This window comes from Camellia sinensis, chromosome 11, assembly GCF_055761805.1.
Source record: "Camellia sinensis isolate YWXY chromosome 11, ASM5576180v1, whole genome shotgun sequence".
Taxonomy (NCBI): Eukaryota; Viridiplantae; Streptophyta; class Magnoliopsida; order Ericales; family Theaceae; genus Camellia; species Camellia sinensis.
In genome coordinates, this window is record NC_138971.1 from 110,785,045 (window position 1) to 110,805,773 (window position 20,729).

Below are 20,729 nucleotides of genomic sequence, written 5' to 3' on the forward strand. Positions count from 1 at the left end.
ATTCGGCATACCTAAAGCCCTCATATCAGACAACGGCACCCAGTTTGATGGCAAAATCTTTAGAAGCTTTTGTGAAGAATACAAGATAGAGTTCTACAATTCTACACCAGCATATCCTCAAGCAAATGGCCAAACAGAAGCATCAAACAAGGTTGTCTTGGATGGACTGAAGAAAAGGTTAGAGAAGGCAAAAGGCAAGTGGGCGGAGGAACTTCCTCATGTTTTATGGGCTTACCACACCACACCTCGACGATCAACAGGAGAAACACCATTCTTCTTAGCCTACGGCATGGAAGCCGTAATCCCACTGGAAGTTGGCCTCCCCACAATTAGAAGCGAAAATTTTGATCCAGACTTAAATGGAGAAGCCATAGCATTGGAGCTCAACCTTGTGGAAGAAAGAAGAGAAAGAGCACTGGTTCACATTGCCTCATACCAACAAGAGTTATCTAGGAAATACAACAAAACAGTGCATCCAAGACAATTCAAGATCGGAGATTCGGTACTGCACAAAGTGATGGGAAACACCTTGATACCAGGAGATGGCAAGTTAGGGCCTAATTGGGAAGGACCGTACAAAGTGGTCGGATTAGCTGGCAAAGGGGCATACCACCTGGAAGATGAGGACGGCAAAGCCATTCCAAGGCCATGAAACACTGCCAATCTCAAACTATTTTATTTTTATCTTTTTTTACGAGTATGTGTAATTTTCCTTTCTCTCAATAAAATAAAGTCAATTCTTTTCAGCATAGTTATTTTTTGTATGAGATTGTATTAGTGAGTTAGGGACATCAAAAGTAAGGTTGGCCGGAAAAACCAATCTATAGGTTGGCTGGAAAAACCAACACCCCTCCTAAGCCCAGGATAAGGATCCAGGCTGCAGGACGTTTGGTCGGAATAACCAAAAATTTTATTCTAAGTTGGCTAGAAAAACTAACTTAGAGGTTGGCTGGATTAAACCAACACCCCTCCTAAGCCCAGGATAAGGATCCAGGTTGCAGGACGTTTGGTCAAAATAACCAAACACTCTATTCTAAGTTGGCTGGAAAAACTAACTTAGAGGTTGGCTGGATTAAACCAACACCCCTCCTAAGCCCAGGATAAGGATCCAGGCTGCAGGACGTTTGGTCGGAATAACCAAACATTCTATTCTAAGTTGGCTGGAAAAACTAACTTAAAAGTTGGCTGGATTAAACCAACTCTCATTACTCTTCAGCCAAAGTAAGGGTATGGCTGAAGAGTGGTTGGCTGGATTAAACCAACTCTTGTTACTCTTCAGCCGAAGTAAGGGTATGGCTGAAGAGTGGTTGGCTGGATTAAACCAACTCTTAGTACTCTTTAGCCGACATAAGGACATCGGCTAAAAGAGTGGTTGGCTGGATTAAACCAACTCTTGTTACTCCTCAGCCGAAGTAAGGGTATGGCTGAAGAGTGGTTGGCTGGATTAAACCAACTCTTAGTACTCTTTAGCCGACGTAAGGACATCAGCTAAAAGAGTGGTTGGCTGTATTAAACCAACTCTTAGTACTCTTTAGCCGACGTAAAGACATCAGCTAAAAGAGTGGTTGGCTGAATTAAACCAACTCTTAGTACTCTTAAGCCGAAGTAATGACATCGGCTAAAGAGTTGTTGGTCGGATTGAACCAACATGTGGTACTCTTTAGTCGAAGTACGCATATCGGCTAAAGAGTGGTTAGCTAGTAAGGTCAGTCAGTTGGCACAGGTAAGACCGAAATAAAGTATCTCGGTCGAAAAATAGTATGCTTCAAGTTACAGTTAGAAAGCATGCTCAAACAGGAAAGTAAACCGAGATAACAGTTAGCACAAAAGAAGATCATCCTCATTAATCAAGTTCAAAGCGATTACAAAGGGGGGGCCATAGCCCGGTTACAAGTCGAAGCAAAAAGGAGAAAAAGAAAAAATACAAAATCAGCTAAAAAGGTCATCTATTTTGACATCTAGCTCGGCATCAACCCGAAGTCCGGTTTCAGACGGAATTACAGTTTGAGTTGGGAGCTCGGTTTCAGCAGGTTGCTCAATGGTCAGATCTTCAACCGCAGGCTCCGCCCGAACTGATTGGTTAGCTGGAATATTGTCAACCGGAGTGTCAGTTGGCTCATTCTCTTCATTGTCATCGTCAGACGCTTCAAGGAATTGCTTCTGAAGATCGGCTGCATACTTTGCCAGTGAGACCGGAATAAAATACTGAGGAGCATTGAAGACCTCGGTGTCGGGACCGCAACCGAGCTGCTCCACAGCACCCCTCCAGCCGCACTTGAAGAACAAGTCCTTCGCAGCTTCACACTGCTGGATGTATGCAGCTTCGCCTTCCTTGAAGCCCTTCACCTCGGCATCTTCAGCTTTCTTCTTCAAAATGTTTATTTCGGTGTCCTTAACACCCTCAAGTTTTGCCAGTTCCCGCAAATACTTGTCTTCCATCTCGGTTAGGGCTCTCTGTCTGTCAGCATCGGCCGAAGCAACTAGGCCGGTTAGACGAGTCACCTCGGCCTCCAGCTCGGCCGTCCTCACTTGTTCTTGTTTGAGCTCGGCGGTTTTGGCTTCGGCCTCTGCCATGGCCTCTCTTGATGTTCTCCTGAGCTCCAATACCCGCTTGTGTGCAATGTGGTTCTTCTGAATGGCCTGTAATAGAATAGAAACTTTTCTTTTTAGCCGAGCTGAAAGTAGGAAGAATTAGAAAGGTACAAAAGCAAAAGAGAATGCTACCTACAAGGATCATGGATTTTGTTGAAGACCGGATGGCCTTCAGCTCAGTGTTTAGCTAATTGTGGTGCTCCATGTCCTTTGGAAGGCACACACTTTTGGCAAGATTGAAGGCCAGTATGTGATCCTTCTCAGCAACCACCAAATCAGTTTCCTCAATATCTCGGTTTTGATAAGTGAGCTTCAGTGCCCACTTGGAGGTAGCTCGGTTAGATGGCTCTGGTTACGGACTCGGTGGGTGGCTCGGTGGGAGGGTGGTTTCGTCTTCATCAACTAACCGTTGTTCGGTCTGGGTAGTCCGGGCGCGTTTAGTTCGGCGTGATGAAGAAGGCTGTTGAGAAGGAAGGGCCACCACGGTCTCTTGAGTTTGGCTTGGTGGCGGAACATCGGGTCTGGTGGTTTCGGTTAGGAGGGCCCTGACTCTGTTTTTTTTTGCCATTTCTTGTTCGGCTGTCAGAGGGATTAAGATAATTTGTGGCAAGGTGGGGTCCGGTTCAGGAGCGTCTTCCAACAAAAAGTCAGTCACTCTGGCTTTTCGGCGGCCGCTGTATCTATAGGTTGGTTCAAACTTTAGCAGCTTGGCCCAACTACGTTCTGGATACCGTAGTGCGGCGCGGAGAGTGCCTAGATTGGGGTAGCTGTAAAGTGATTGAAGATGGGCTGAATCTGCGAAAAAAGACACTGTTAGCTCGGCAGCAGAATAGGAAACCGAAATAAAACGAAGCAGACAAGGGAACCGAAGTAATTATGCCAGGTGTTCCTTTTTTCCAATTAATACTTCGGCCAGGATTTTGGGCCTGGTGATCCTCAAAGTTCCCAGACACTCAGAAAAAATCGTCATCATTCAAGTCTTTATCCGGTGTGTTTTTTATTATTTTCTCATGTCGACGACGTATTCTAAGATAGTACACCCAGCCGTCTTCCTTCGAACCTATGGAATACTGGTAGAAGATTTCGGCTAGACCGAGGTTGATGCCTGCTTGGCGGTTTAGTTCGGCTATACCCATTATTATACAGTAGGAGTTGGTGGAAAGCTGGGTTGGGCATAGTCCGGTTTGCCTAAGGAATTCACAAATTAGGGGTTGGACTGGAAATCTTAGCCCGGTTTCTATTATTGAAAGAAGGGTAAAGGGTACAAAGCCCTGGTTTCCCCAAGGTATAACATCTTTTTCGGCTAAGGTTAGGTGGACGTCGTCGGGTATATTGTAATCTTTTCGGAATTCGGCTAGACGGCCCAGAGTATTTACTAAAAATCTATACTTCCCCATTTATTTTATAAGTTATGAATAAATTAGATCGGTGGCAAAATTGTGCTTAGTAGCTCGGCTGAGCGCTCAGAGTGCCTGGGCAACCTAAGTTTGCAAAGTGGAAAACAAAGGTGTTAAGCACAGATCGTTGGACCGTGCTACAAAGAAAAAAAAAGCAAAGAAAATAAAAGACCTACTTCGGCTATGTAGGATGTTACAGGATCTATCTCGGTTCCAACAAGGTGATTGATATCTCGGTTGAGGGGAGGTTCTGTTAGATCGGTTGAGCTCCTAGGGAAAGCTTTCTGAGTTCGGTCTAAAAACTTAGAAAGCTGATTTAGCCCCGAAGCCGTAGTTCAGTCAGAATTGAGGTTTTCCCAGTACTGATTGCAGAATTAGTCCGGTTTCTTATCTCGGCTATGATAAAAAAAAAGGTTTGACTTATTGAAACTACTGGTACGAGTGTTAGTTCGGTTGTATAGTCTGGTGTCGCTGGCATCAAACTACAAATAGTTTACTAGTTCGGTTACGTGTAATTTTGGATCAAAAGCAGTGATCGATAGGTTATTTCATGAATACCTGAGGATTATACTAACATAGTGTTTTCAGAAGAAGCAAAGCAAAAGAAAAAAAAATGTGTTTTGCAAAAACACACAAAACAAAGTACGAAAACAAGGAAAACAAGATAGAGGTGCAGTACTTACCAGATGAAGAGGCAAGAACTGGAGATGAGAGCAGCAGCAATGGAGAACACGAGCTCAGAGGTTGAAGAGCAATGGAGGTTTAGAGAGAGAAGTTAAATAGTATGGTGAGTAATTTTGAAATGCAAAAGAGTTGGTATTAGTGAAAGAGCTGGAGGCAGGAACTATTCGAATATTGCGAAGTACGAGGGCGGTGTTACAGCTGTGGATGGCCAATAGCAACCTGCCATGTGTCGTTAGAATGGGAATCGATTCAGATGATGTGATTGAAGAGACATTTTGACCGGACAAGCGGAACCCGGTGTGTAATTAGCTCGGCTGGATAGGCTGGAAGGTTTTAGCTCGGCTGGATATGCTCAAGGGGGTTTTTTTAGCCCGGCTGGAGAAGCTAAAAGGTTTTAGCTCGGCTGGAGAGGCTAAAAGATAGTTTAGCTTGGCTGATAGACAGGTAATCCCTATCATGCTACGCAAATGGAATTAAGGGGCAATTGAGAGGGTAATTTATACTTATAAATTGGGCCGAGCTGGGTAATAGGCCGTTATGGGCCACGTTGTGAAGGACTGAGTAAAAAGGCCATGAAGTTACTTCGGCCCAAGAGAGGTGTAAAGTTACTCCGGCCCAAGAGGGGTATGAAGTTGCTCCGGTCCGAAAGAATCTTGAGGTTACTCCGGTCTAAAGAAAGCTTTGAACATACCCTGGTTTCCGTACTCAAAGTTAGTCCGGTCTTGGCTTATCGAGGTTATCTCGGCCAGAACCTTGCTGTTTGATAGTTCGGTCTGATCACACTGTGGTTGGCGCTAGGAGAAACCTAGGTAAGAGCAGATGACAGAGAACCAAATTAATTATAGTTCGGCTAAGTAGGGCCATGCTTACTTCGGTCGTATGGTAGTTCGGCCATGGTAAAACCATCTCACTTGGTTTAAGCAGTGAGGGGGGTGTTGAGGGATAAGCATTATCCATCAGGAGTATGAATCCTAGGAGGACTCTGCATGGAGGAGTAAAAGTCCTACTAGGATTGTGTCACACGAAACCTATAAAAGCTCACAAACATCACCTTTGGAGAGGTAACACAACTTTGATTCTCGAATTCACAGAGCTTCTTGTCTACTTGTCTGTTTTTCTGATTTAGGTATCGGAGGGGTTTCCGGCACACACCCGCCGGCTAGCTCACGCTTGTGTTTTCAGGGAGTAAAGTGACGTCGTACGGAGGAGCGCAGACTTGATCAACAAGATTATACGAGAAGGTTTATTTCTTTCCCGTACAGACTTAATTTTTTTTTTAATTTTTTATATTCAAATTAGAGCATTGCTATTCAAGATAAAAAATTTAACTCAATTTACAAACTCAATGATGTGACAATTAATTAGAATATTAAAGGTAATACTCTCTCTTATATATTATCTAATTATCAATAAATTATATCACTTACACATCATTAGATGTACAAAATAAACTTGTATGTCATTTTCGTACTTTATTATTCTCACAATGGATTGAAAAAATTCTCTCTTACAACAACAACAGCAATGATGCCGTGCTTGGTTTTAATTTTCTGAATTCAATTTTTTGAAAATTGAATTTTTTTGTACTTTTTTATTTTTAGTGAATATTTTAAAAATTTTGAGCAATTTTTTTACTTTTTTATATGCACCTTACTTAGATGTATCTAAAAAGTAAAATATTTGTAAAAATTATTTTAAAAAAATCAATAAATACACAAGAATATGAAAATATACTAAATTTTTATTTATTTTTTTTTTTTGGTATTTTTGGCATTTAGTAAATTTTTTAAAGATTTCTTTCACAAATATTATACTTTTTAAGTGTATTTATGTTAGGTGTATCTAAAAAATTTTTTAAAAAAATACTTAAAATATTAATAAAAAAATTAATGAAAACAAAAAAATACAAATTAAAAAATTTTAATTTTCTAAAAAGTGAAACCAAACAAGCGCGCTACACAATTAGAATTTTTATAAACTCAACTTGTTTTTTTTTTATTTTTTTATTTATATTTTCAATTATTTAAATGATAAGTTATGTGAACAAGATTTAAGGAATATTTTTACAGATTGCCTAAAATCTGGCATCTTTCTCTAAGCCTCCCTTCGTAAGCTTTCTGTTGTTGTTGAAAAGTAAGCTTGATAGCTATCTTCTTGACAGCCACTCTAGCCAGCCTCCCTAGACAATCTGTGTTCAAAGATTGCTTCATGAAAATTTGTAGGCTTAGTTGAACATGCATTTAATGTTAGCCGTATATGCATTAAATGCTTTCACACGACTAAGCTGTATTTGCCTTAAGTGTGTTCACACTGCTAGTTTATCTATAAATAGCTAATGTATTAGAGTGATATGTGTGTGGGAGAAAGAAAATAAAAGAGAGAAAATTATAATTCATGCTCTGTATCTTCAGAATTATTTTGAGTGAATTTATTTTCAGTTTGGTTCAGTGTTAATCCTCTCATTGTGAATCACCAACAGTGGTTTGCACTCCACTCCCACCAACAGTGGTATCAAAGTCGGTTTTGTGTATTTTCGGAAAAACATAGTGTGTTTTCAAAAATTGCCTAGAAATCAAAGTGGTCGAAATCCATTTTTGATCACATCCGCTTGAAGCTCCCAACGAGACGAGCACAACCATGAAAACCGCGTCAAAAATGGATCTTGGACAACTCCACACGTGCTACTGACGCCGTTCTCATGAGGCCCCTACGCGTTCACGCGCCGCACGCATTGCCAGAGGAAAAAGACGCGTGATCCCACATGCATGCGCGTGCTACACGCGCGCACACTAGAGACCTGACATCATCCACTGACGTCATCTCAGCCGCTAACCAACCTTGACCGAGCCGAGCCAAGCCGCCGTTAACCAGAGCCGTTGACCGAACCGAGCCTGAGTCGCACCGCCAACCAAGTCGCGTTGACTGCGCCGTTGACCGAGCCGCTAAAATCAGCACATCGAGGATTAATCCAGTACGACGCGGCTAAGGTGTAGCCGCAGATCTGAACCGTTCAACTTGTTTTGGCTTGAACTAAGCCGTTTGAAGTCCGTGTTTAGTGATCTAATAGTGCTTTCTAATTATTTGGAATATTCCGGACACATCTGTATGGTCAGAATTTGCAAATTCCATCCTGAAAATTTATAATTTTTTAAAGACAATCAATGGCCAACACAAACAATTTCTTTCAACCCCAGTTTCCAAAACTCAACAAGAAGAACTATGAAAATTGGAGTATTCAAATGCAAGTCTTACTAGTCTCACAAGATTTGTGGGAGTTAGTGGATTAAGGATATGACGAGCCAGCTACTCTCGAAGATGAAGGAAATTTAAATGAAGCTCAGAAGACGACATTAAAAGATTCAAGGAAGAGAGATAAAAAGGCCTTATATCTACTCTATCAAGGCATTGATGAGTCAAGTTTTGAGAAGATTTTAGCAGCAGCAACCTCTAAAGAGGCATGGAGTATTCTTCGCAATTCACATCGTGGAATTGAAAAAATGATCAGAGTTTAACTCCAGGTGTTACGTGGCGAATTCGAGATGTTGCACATGAATGAGAAGGAGTCAATCTTTGAGTACTTTAACAGAACATTGACCATTGTTAATCAGATGAGAAGATATGGAGAGAAGATGAAATCTCTTCAAGTGATAGAGAAGATTCTCCGATCACTCAGCCCCAAGTTCAAGCCCGTGATTGTAGCAATAGAAGAGTCCAAGGATTTCAGTGCCATGACCATCGATGAGTTAATGGGCACACTTGAGATTCATGAACAAAGGATCAACAAGAAGGCTCCCTCAAGTTCCTTAGAGCAAGCTCTTCAATCAAAGCTGTCTTTCAAAGATGACAGAAACGAGCAAGAGGGGACATCACAAAGAAGCCGAGGAAGAGGTCGCGGTTACAATAATCGAAGTTTTGGTTTCGAGGAAAAGGTAGAAGAGGTCCAGCCAGAGGAGGAAGAAGTCAACCACACTTTGCTCCAAGAGGAAGAGCAAGAGGAAGAGGAGGTGGTTACAATAACCGACCAGGATTTGACAAAAGCAATGTTCAGTGCTACCAGTGCCACAAGTTCGGGCATTACAGCAATGAATGCCGGAGTAGAGCAACAACAGAAGCAGGAGAACAAGCAAATTTTGCCGAGCAGGAAACAAACAAAGTTGGACCTACAATCCTGTTTGTTCACTATGGAGACACTAAAAACCAAAACAATGTTTGGTATCCAGATTCGGGAGCCAACAATCACATGTGTGGTAAAAAAGAGTTGTTCGTTGAGCTTGACGAGACTGTACAAGCACAAGTCTCATTTGGTGATTCTTCAATGACTCTAGTGAAAGGAAGAGGTAATATTCTGATCAAGCTCAAGAATAGAGATCATGATTACATCTCCAATGTTTATTATGCTCTTGCCATGAAGAACAACATTTTGAGTATGGGACAACTCCTAGAGAAAGGATACGACATCAGCATGAAAGATTGTCATCTTACCATCAAAGACAATCATGGTAATTTGATTGTTCGGGGTATAAATGTCCAAGAATCGAATGCTTACATTGAACATCCAACATGATGCTGCGAAGTGTTTAAGTGCCATCATCAAAGAGAAAGACTGGCTATGGCATTTGAGGTTTGAACATCTCAACTTTGGAAGCTTGAAGCTGTTGTCAAGCAAGAATATGGTGAAAGGGCTTCCTCATATTGCTCACACTAATGAGGTCTGTGAAAGCTGCATTCTTGGCAAGCATCACAGAACTAGTTTTGCCAAAGAAGTGAAGTGGAGAGCAACAAAGCCGTTAGAGCTAGTGCACACTGATGTGTGTGGTCTATTGAAGCCAATGTCAAATGGACAGAATAGATATTTTCTCACATTCATTGATGATTATCGCTGGAAGACATGGGTGTATTTTCTTAAAAGAAAGTCGGAGGTGTTCAGTATCTTCAAAGAATTCAAAGCTTTTGTAGAGAAGCAAAGCGGCTACTACATCAAGACGTTGCGATAAGATCAAGGTGGAGAGTATACATCAGATGCTTTCAAGAATTATTGCAAAGAGCATGGAATCAAGCATCAAACAACACCATCATATACGCCACAGCTGAATGGTGTTGCTAAAAGGAAGAATCGCACAATCTTAGATATGGCAAGGAGCATGTTGAAAGGAAAGGGACTACCCAAACAATTTCGGGCTGAAGCCGTATCATGTGCTGTGTATCTACTAAATAGATACCCAACCACAAGCCTTCACTCTATGACTCCAGAACAAGCTTGAAGTTCACATAAGCCAAGTGTCAATCATCTCAGAATATTTGGGTGTGTTGCGTACACCAAGATTCCAGAAGTAAGAAGAACCAAGCTTGATGATAAGGAAGAAAAATGTATCCTTGTCGGATATGGAGACAGAACAATGAGATATAAGTTATATAATCCCATTACCAAAAAGGTGATCATGAGTAGAGATGTGATATTTGAAGAAAAAGAAGATTGAAACTGGAACCAAGATGAAGTTGTTAAAGATGCAGAAATCATTCTTGAAGATGAAACATCAAAAGCTCTGGTTGAAATCACAAGAGAAGTTCAAGATGAGCCACAAACTCCTCCACATAGAATACCGGCACCTAGATCGCCAGATTCTCACAGAAGTGCTGCATCATCATCATCATCATCATCAGCATCATCAGATAATAGTTTTTTCCAAACAACCAAGACCAATAAGAAATTTGCAGGAGATATATGAAGTTACAGAAGAAGTAGATCTTACCAGTCTACCGAAGGGATACAAACCCATTGGAGTGAAATGGGTATACAAGATAAAGAGGAATGCACAAGGCAAAGTGCAACGCTATAAGGCAAGGTTAGTAGCAAAAGGTTACAAGAAGAGAGCTGAAATTGATTATGGAGAGGTGTTTGCTCCAGTTGCCCGATTGGAGACTATTAGGCTAATGATTTGTTTGGCTGCCTAGCACAAGTGGCAGATTTATCAACTTGATGTGAAATCTGCATTTCTGAATGGTTTCCTTGAAGAAGAAATCTATATTGAACAACCTTCGAGGTATGTTCAGAATGGGCATGAAGACAAAGTGTACAGATTGAAGAAAGCACTTTATGGAATAAAGCAAGCTCCGCGTGCATGGAATACTAGAATTGATCAGTATTTTCATGACAATGGTTTTGAAAAATGTTTATATGAGCACGCGCCATATTTGAAGAAGGAAGCTGATGGAAGCATGTTGCTTGCTTGTCTTTATGTTGATGATCTAATTCTCACCGCAAACAATCCAGCCATGTTCAAAGACTTTAAAAGAATAATGGTCCAAGAATTTGAAATGACTGATATTGGATTGATGGCTCATTTTCTTGGCATTGAAGTGGCACAAAGAAAAGATGGAATTTTTATTTCCCAAAGTGGCTATGTCAAGGAAATTCTTTAGAGATATGGATGAAAAATTGCAATCCGGTGAACATTTCTGCAAACAGTGGAGTGGAGCTCAAAAAAGGTACAAAGGTAGGTGATGTGGATCCAACTTATTTCAAGAGCTTTGTTGGAAGTCTTCGCTATCTTACTTGCACCAGGCCAGACATACTCTATGGAGTAGGATTGATTAGCAGATATATGGAAACATTGGATTAGTCACACCTTTATGTAGCAAAGAGGATTCTTCGCTACATCAAAGGTACAGTCGATGATGGTTTCTTCTATAAACCAACTGATAATTTTAGTCTTGTTGGCTACTCAGATAGCGACTGGGGACGTGACTTGGATGAACGGAAAAGTACTATGGAATTTACTTTCTTTATGGAAGATACAGTCTTCACATGGTCGTCCAACAAGCAAGCCATTGTGACATTATCGACTTGCAAAGCTGAGTATGTTGCAGCCAACTCAGCTGTGTGCTATGCAATATGGTTACAAAACATGCTGAACGATTTGGGATTCCCACAAGAAAAACTCACTGAGATCTATGTTGATAATCGCTCAACAATTGTATTGGCAAAGACCCCAGTTTATAATGAAAGAAGTAAGCATATTGACACCCGCTATCATTTCATCCAAGAGCATGTGAAAAATAAAGAGGTGAAATTATTTCCTTGCAAATCTCAAGATCAACTTACAGATATTTTCATGAAGCCATTGAAAAATGATCTGTTCAATAGAATGAAGATGATGCTTGGGATGAAGCCGCATGGAGAATCAAGCTTAAGGGGGGATGTTGGAAAGTAAGCTTGATAGCCATCTTCTTAACAGCCACTCTAGATAGCCTCCCTAGACAATCTGTGTTCAAAGATTGATTCATGAAAATTTGTAGGCTTAGTTGAACATGCATTTAATGCTAGCCGTATATGCATTAAATGCTTTCACACTACTAAGCTGTATTTACATTAAATGTGTTCACACTGCTGGTTTATCTATAAATAGCTAATGTATCAGAGTGATATGTGTGTGGGAGAAAGAAAATAAAAGAGAGAAAATTGTAATTCATGCTCTGTATTTTCAGAATTATTTTGAGTGAATTTATTTTCAGTTTGGTTCAGTGTTAATCCTCTCATTGTGAATCACCAATAGTGGTTTGCACCGCACTTCCACCAACAATTGGGTGTGCTGAAGAGGCCGGGGAGGGGTTTCAGTCGCCGGCCTCCTCCCTCCTCTTTCGAACATTCTCTCTCTCTCTCTCTCTCTCTCTCTCTCTCTCTCTCTTTGTTTTGTTTTGTTTTGTTTTTTTGCTTAATAATATTAGAAGCTTATCCTTCCAACCCTTTTCGGCGCCACCGCCACATTTCCGCATCCATGGATCCACCCTTACTAGATTTAACTCATCTCCTTCGGATCTGTCTCTCTCCACTGGTGTTGGTGTCACCTCTCTTTCTTTCTGATCTTCTAGATCTAATGTTTGGCTTGCGTCTAAACTTTCACCCTCGCACCTAAAACTTTAAGATGTGATTTCAAATTTTCTCATAATCCGAAGACTGATGTTGTTTAACGCATTCGTTTCACACTAGGCGGCCACCTTAACTTCAATGATCCATCTTGATTAGCAAAGGTGGGGTCTTCAGATTTCAAGTTGAAGGTTGCGGTGTAGTGGAGCTTTGGGTGAGTTTGGTAACTTGAATCTAGTTGTTTTCGATTTTTATTTTTTATTTTTTTATTGTTTGTTGTAATAATTCTCCTTGTGTAGAGGTTGTGTCCCTCCTTTGTGAGGGTTTTTTCTCCTCATCTAGGAAGGTTAGGATTCTTCCTCTATTGAAAGTTTGTTATCTATTTATGAGATTTTTTTACTACCGTTATACAAAATTGATCTAATTTTTTATCGATTTTACAATGACAATTTTGTTCCCCATCTAAAAAAAATAAATAAATTATGGAATATTTGATCCTATGACATTTTAATTAGCCTAAGAGATGATTTTTTTTTTTTAATTTTTTTAACAGAAAAAAAGGATGCTCAAAGGTGTCATCATGGTATTCACGGGTCTAGGTCCCGGGGTAACCGGTTGCCAGCCAGGTTAAACTCAATCCAAAGGAAGGGACCCACCACCGAGACACTAGTGGATCTCATCAACCACCTCTAGCAGGGCCAAGGTTCAATCGGAATATAGTGCGAGATCTCAGAAAAGAGCCACTAAAAAATCTAGTATTTTAATGCCCTCCAAGAGTCGAACTTGACTCACTGCTATGGAAAGTCAATGCCTAAGAGATGATGTTGACTTTGTTTTTTAGTTTTGTTTTTAAAAAAAGGTATCAGGATCCTCTAGAGTTTTATTCCTGAAGTGATCCCTGAAGTGGGGTGATCCAACGGCTCAAAATAAAACTAATGACGTCATTTTGGTTAGTAATTTCAAAAAAAAAATAAAAATAAAAATAAATGCTTTAATTCAAAATTCCTGCAGATCTGATATGTTGCAAAATGACAGAGAGAGAGAGAGAGACAGAGGCAGAGAGAGACAGAAAGAAAAGGGCAAAGAAGAGGAGCTCTTCCCACCCACCCCCGACGTAACGCTATCGTTGCAACGTCATTGCCACCGCTGCCGCTACCACGCCGCTGGCTGCCATACTCCAGTAGATTGAAGGAAAAAACCGCAGGTTCGTTCATCCTCCAAACTTAAAATATTAGGGCTTTGAATCGAAAAATTAGGGAAAATTTGAACTTGGCTACCTTTGTAGAGTAAAAATCTGAATTTGGTTATCTTTGTCAATGTTGACTTTGATTAAAGTTTCTTTAATTTCCTACTTTGTGTTTTCAAGAAATCGTTCATCCTCCAAACTTAAAATATTAGGGCTTTGAATCCAAAAATTAGGGAAAATCTAAACTTGGCTACCTTTGTAGAGTAAAAATTTGAACTTGGCTACTTTTGTCAATGTTGACTTTGATTAAAGTTTCTTTAATTTCTTGCTTCATGTGTTCAAGAAAATCTAATTTAATAGAAAAATGTGGATTGATGTAGAGTCCATAAAAGTCAGCACTAGGGATATTTGTTTATTTATCTCTGTAAGTGAGCACTAGGGATTGTTTGTCAGGAAGCTTTGGTGTGGGAACAGTTTCAATTAAAGAAAGACCCACATCCTGTTTAATTTTGAATCCATTCAACCTTAAGTGAAAAAACATTTTGAAAGAGATCCATTTGCTAGAGCTATAAGGTCATATTTTTAAATTAACCAAGGGAAATGTTACTGAATGGTGAAATAAGTTCATATAGAAATCAATATAAATCTCTATCGAATTATATCTTGCTAGAAATGTTACTGAATGGTGAAATAAGTTCATATAGAAATCAATATAAATCTGTATCGAATTATATTTTGCTAGAGCAATAAGGTCATATATGTTCTTATTGACTAACATAGAAGGTGGAGCTTGTGAGCAAATTTTTGATAGTTATTTATTTTTATTTATTTTTGATGGGGGCATATGGATTATTGTGTAAGTTGATGCTTTTACTCCTCCAACTATAGTATATATAGTTCCATTTTTTATTCCACTTCCAAATTACCCTTTCTAATATGAATGAGATATATTCTTCATGGTAAATGCATATACTAAATAAAGTTTTAATTGTATCTTAAGATGTATAAATGGTATGGTGCATTATTAAAACTAAGATGGCAGCATTAAGGAATGAGATATAATTCTTCATGGTAGCATTAAAGTTTTAATTGTATCTTGAGAGATTGAGGGAACCAGAGGGGAGGAGAGGAGGATTAGAATGAGATGATATGCTTTTATTTTCTTTTTTGATGTATATATTATTTTATTATTTTGATTTCTGTTCATTTTAGCAACATGTATAAAGAGTTGAAATGATGTTGCTGGATATTGTCACAACTTAGTTACCTCGTTTAATTTATTTCATTAGTATATTTGTGCTGGTGTTCTTTGAATTTTAATTCATGTTGGAGTAAGATGGAATTGATTTTGGTTAAGAATTTAGGGTTGCATAATCCAATTAGCTTGTTTTAATTGGATAATTTTGAAAAGAAGAAAATATTATCTCCCCTCCTAAATCACAGGTTTAGATACTAAGAGAATAAGAAATTTTTTCAAAATCTTAGATATTGTTAGGTTTAGATATTGTTGTTCCATTGTTGTTATTTCAAGTAAAAAAATGTCAACATCAAATGCATCTATGAGTGATACTAGTGAAATTCAGTTTAAAAATCGAAAATGTCGTTGCGAGGCGAGAGCAGCATTCAGGATTTCAGAGTCAAAGGAAAATCCAAGGATGGTATACTTTGCTTTCCCTTTCAACAACACCAATAGATGCGGCTTCTTTGAGTGGTAGATGCCTGTACATAAGCAGCGTCAATGGTTCAAGATGATAAAGGAGGAAAGCAACGAAAATTGTAATATCAATCCTTTGGTCAACGAATTGCTTGTATCCAACGATGAGCTGAAAGAGATGGTTACAAAGTTTAGGAAAGAACGTAAACAAATGGTTGTAGAGATTAGACAACTTCGGGAAAAGTTGCGCTATGCCATTGTAATAGTATTAATTGGATTGGGACTTCTTCTTTTGTTGTTTAAATATTAAGTGTAAATTAAATTCGGATTTGGACTTCGTCTTTTGTGAACTAAATATTATGTGTAAACTAAGTTGGTTGTTGACTTGAACTAAATATTTTGATATCTAGATTAAATTGTATTAGTAGACCTTTTGATATATATGAAAAAATGTTTTGAAAGAATGGTTGCTTTGTTTATTTGTTCGGGTTCTTCGATGCATCTTAGGCTTATATATATCTCCAGTGACATGCTCAATTTTTGTTTGGTTTTGGAAGTGACCAGGGTGTTTCGTGTTTGGTGTTTGGCGTTCTTTTGAAGTGCTCAATTTTTGTATCATTCATACACTAACTTTTTTTACTTTTAGCATTGATGTCACAATTACTTGCTTGAAAAAAAGACATGGATTTAAGTGGATAAATGTTACCTGTGGCTATATGTTACATGTGGGCTAACTATGCAACTTTTGAGCTATGCCAACCAAGAATAGCACACACAGTGCTTTCACCTTGAGCCTAGGAATTTAGGGATGAGGCATTGAAACAAAGACTTGTTGTGTTGTATATTGGATACTCTTCATCACTAACAGATTTTTGGCATTTCACAACATCCCATACCAAATAAGGGTGGTAAATTGATCACTGCAATGTGTATTGAGGACCTAGATTCGTAGCTTTAAATAAAATTTATATCATACACAAAAGTGTTTACAAATTATAGTGTGGAGATATGGTCAAAAAAGCCATCTTTAAATACAGGAAACAAAACAGCTATTCATGCCATTCATCTAATTGCATCTCCAACAATTAAATCCATGCAATAATCCACTTAACATTTCCTTCTTCTAGAACACAGGTAACAAATTTCAACACCATTTTAGCACAAATTTCAGCACCATTTCAGCACAAAATTCAGCACCATTCCAGCACAAAATTCAGCACAACAGTTAGGACAAATTTAAGCAACAAAATCTGCATTATGCACCATTTAAGCACAACATTCAGCACCATTTCAGCCAAAAAATCAGCACCATTTCAGCTGTAGTGTCATTTCAAAACAAAAGAAATACAACTCAAAGTACCAAAGTACAATATTAAAAGTTTTCACAAAAATATTTTCTACATTCACATAAAAAGTTTTCAATATTACATACACGAACACCATAAAAAGTTTTCAATGCTAAGATATTGACGTGTGATCCACACGCCCACGCCCACGCCCATGCCCACGACCATGCCCATGTTCATGTAGTACCTAAAAAAGAAAAAGAAAATACTCTTATATGAAAGGAACCATAAAAGAAAATGGAATTTTAAATGAATGAATGACAAAATAAAAAAGGAAATGTGAAAAATAAATTACTTGACTACATGCAGGACTAGTCGAGGCTTGCGAGCCATAATTGCTTGCATTTTTAAGCAATGCTTGATAGCTTCCATGAAAATAAAGGAGCACTTATTGAAAATAAAGGAGCCGATTAAGGAATACTTGGTGAAAACAAGGGAGGTGGTTCAAGAGCACTCGCCAAAAATAATGGAGGAGGTTGAGAAGTAACAGACATGGGAGTTTGAGAAGCATTATGTGAACTAGGTTGAGGAGCAACAGAGATGGGAGTTTGAGAAACATTATATGAGCTTGTTTTATTTTTCTTTGCTAACGCAAGCTCCAAACCACCTTTTGTCTGCTTTGGTCCCTTGCTAGTGCACTCTCTTCGCTTGAGTCCTTTTGCTTGAACTACAGTTGTATCTGCTACACATACACTTCAAAGATTTAGAGGCATGTGTCGGGAGGGCCTTCTTGTTCAATAGTATCTGAAAAAGGGATATTAAATTCTGCGCTTAACATGCTTTCAATGTTTGCAATTAAGTCATCCGCTTTTTCTACTGTCAAGTTTTATGTTTCCTCACTTTCAAAAGCTCTACACGTTACTGCTCTGAAAATTGCCATCAATGATCTAAAGCATGAAGTTTGATCCAATCTTACATCAACCTTAATATCATGCCCACATCTATCTTTCACATTTTCAGCTCTTGCTTTTTTAGTCCATCTCTTGAGAATATATTGGGAATGAATCTTTTTGAATTTGAAGGTGTCTCTAAGGATTTTCAAACAATGACTACACAAAATGCCTTTCAATTCAAACTTCCTACAATTGCAAGTGAGTGAACCATCACACTCCACTCTCATCTTCCTCACCTTTACACCATCACTATCAAGAACTGTATAAACGATACTCTCACTATCATGTTTAGTTTCTTCAATGTTTACTTCAAGGGACTTGACATACTCATCTTGAAATTCTTCATAAATTTTATTTGTGTGAACATCTGTAGCTTGCTCCATAATCTTCACTTTAATATTCACCCTTGGCAACTTTTGGCATGGAGCATATTCGGCTTGTAACTCTTTGTACCTCTTCTCACAAAGAACTCGATCAAAATGTATGAAAAATTGCATTAAGTTATGATCAGATGGAATGAAATCCTTCAAGAATGCATTAAAAGATTTACTAAGTTGGGTGCTACTCATGCCCGCACCCCATGCATTTCTAACATATAGCCAACCCCATTTTTCCTTGACCCCAAATGTTAACTTCAACCAATGATTATCTCGCACTTCATACTTGTCAAGCATTTCCTCCAATTTTAACGTAAAATCATCCTCATCCTCAATGTTGCACATAAATTTGGATAAAAAACTTTTCATCCCCTTACCCTTCACCTCTTTATCCTTGAAGATAGAATTTGCATGCCTTAATACATTTTGCATCAAATGCCAAGTGCAAAGGTGTTTTGTGTTAGGCATGACAATAGGTATGACCTTAGCCATTGTAGCATCCTAATCAGTAAAAATTGTTTTCAGAGCCTTACTTGACATTGCCTCCAAAAATCTTCTAAAAAGCCATATAAAAGAATCGGCAGTCTCATCATACATCAAAGCTGCGCCAAATATAACAGTTTCCCTATGATGGTTAAATCCAATGAAAGACGCAAATGGTCTATGTGCACTATTTAACTTGTAAGTAGTGTCGAAAGTCACAACATCACCAAATTGTCCATAATCCATGAGCATCGGCCCAAATATGTTTGTAATTTGCTCCTCATTATCTAATTGGACCGAGTAAAAAAAAAGATGGATTCTCCAATGTCTTCTCACGAAAATATTGCAAAATGTTACTTGCCTCCCCATATGCTAAACTCTTTTGCCTCTTCGTTCTCAAATAATTTTTTGGTCCACTTTTGTGAACCCAAGCGACTCCCTTCCACCAGCATCATTACCCATGAGCTCAAATGCAGCATTAAGTCGGATTCCAGATTTTTCGGCTAAATCTATTTCGGTTGCCTGTGATGCAGATATCTTCCTTTGGGATGGTAACATATGCGTAGATTCTGTTGGTACAAAAATATGATTGTGTTGTTTAACAAACTCACCAACAAAAAAATTATGAATATTCCTATCCCACTTAATGATAAGTTGGGCTTGACAACCAGTCCTCACTTCCTGCCTAGGATTTTTTGTTAATGGATCTCAGTTGTCGGCAACCTAAAACCCCTTCTTATTACAAACAAATAGCCTTGAAGTGATTTGCCCCTCTTTGTTCTTGTTCACATAACCCTTCTAATACTAAAGCCTAGCCTTCCTCCTTAAGCATTATAGAAATTATATGTTTCTTGTTCTGTATCAAATGTCATGTGAACTCTGGGCTTCCAATCACAATCACCCCCCTCATTCTCAACATTGTTAGGTTCCATATCAATGCGCCAAGTCACTTAAAAAATAAAAAAGTGCTCGATATTAGCATAAAAACTATAAATTATGTTTGCAAAATAATACAAACTAAATAAAAACACTACAAGAATTGACTCATATTAGATTATATAAACAAAGAGGAACAAATCCCTTCAATAGTAAATTATGTTTTCAATGATCCAGATTTAACACAAATCCCTTAATTTTCTTATAATCAACATGTGAACATACAAAATCAAAATTAAACAACAAAAACAAACAACATAAAAAAATAAAAAATAAATCTACCATTCTATAGCTCAATCATCAATACCAGAGTCCATATATTTTAAACGTGACATTGTAGATCAAGTAGTTCTCAATTTTAAATTCTTGGAATTTAAATGCCTAGATTGTAAATCTATGGGGTTAATAATCATCTGTTTGTACAAAAAAAATATAAATACAATGTTTAGATATCAAAGATTTTAAAGCCTATTTAACAGGCCACTATTATATACATCTTCTATTTGAATAAATAATGAGTTGCATATGAAGAAGAAGCTTGATGAGACAGGAAATAAGAAGTTCTCATACAAAAACTATGATATTTTACAACCAAAGGTGAACTACCTGTTGACCTGTTTTACCTTTGGAAAATCTTTGTGAAGAGTTAATTGGCTTTCAATTAACTCTTTGTATACTGGATGTTTGTAATTGGCTTTCTACTTGTTGCCCTGTTGAGAAGTCTCAGGTCTCAATATGTTTTTAACTTTTTTGTGATGAGTTAAAGTCAAATTGATGTTTTAAATTTCTTTTCCAGAGACATCTTCATTCAAAATATGTGCACAAATCAACAATATAGAAAAGTAAAAAGGGATGAATGAAATGTTATTTACCTCAGCAACGATGGTGACGATTGGACGACGGCGGCGACGGCGGGGCGACCACCGGACTGTAGCAACGGGTGGACGGCGACACACCCGCCTCTCTTTTCTCTTCTCTCTCTCTCTCTCTTCTTCTCTCTTTCGCGCACTCCCGCTTTCTGCTACAGCTTTTGCTATACCTGGAGGGAATTTTGGGAATTTTGAATTAAAGCATTAATTTTTTTTTTTTGAAATTATTAACCAAAACGACGTCGTTTTAGTTAGTTTTATTTTGAGCCGTTGGATCACCCCACTTCAGGGATCACTTCAGGAATAAAAATCTAGAGGATCCTGATACTTAAAACAGTTGGTGATGATGGTATTATTTTGCAGTGTTTTTATTTAGTTTGTATTAATGATGTTGCTGAGTTGTCAAATTAGTTTTTTTTTTTAATTTTTTATTTAAGATTTTAAATAT

The 20,729-nt window shown here is 38.4% G+C and overlaps 3 protein-coding genes across 3 annotated transcripts; 1 reads left to right on the top strand and 2 right to left on the bottom strand.

The window, feature by feature from the left end:
- Positions 1-8,212: 8,212 nt before the first annotated feature.
- LOC145802552 (uncharacterized) lies at positions 8,213-9,237 on the top strand. The gene is made up of 2 exons (XM_082895279.1): positions 8,213-8,843; positions 8,894-9,237. Exons 1-2 carry the CDS (start codon positions 8,213-8,215, stop codon positions 9,235-9,237), a joined length of 975 nt encoding a protein of 324 aa, XP_082751405.1.
- Positions 9,238-16,835: 7,598 nt separating this feature from the next.
- On the bottom strand, positions 16,836-18,485 carry LOC114256781 (protein FAR1-RELATED SEQUENCE 5-like). The gene is made up of 2 exons (XM_028196460.2): positions 17,640-18,485; positions 16,836-16,910 (listed from the first exon to the last, which is right to left on the bottom strand). Exons 1-2 carry the CDS (start codon positions 18,483-18,485, stop codon positions 16,836-16,838), a joined length of 921 nt encoding a protein of 306 aa, XP_028052261.2.
- Positions 18,486-18,494: 9 nt separating this feature from the next.
- LOC114256780 (protein FAR1-RELATED SEQUENCE 5-like) lies at positions 18,495-19,034 on the bottom strand. Its single transcript, XM_082895280.1, has 2 exons — positions 18,935-19,034; positions 18,495-18,763 (listed from the first exon to the last, which is right to left on the bottom strand). Exons 1-2 carry the CDS (start codon positions 19,032-19,034, stop codon positions 18,495-18,497), a joined length of 369 nt encoding a protein of 122 aa, XP_082751406.1.
- Positions 19,035-20,729: the final 1,695 nt, after the last annotated feature.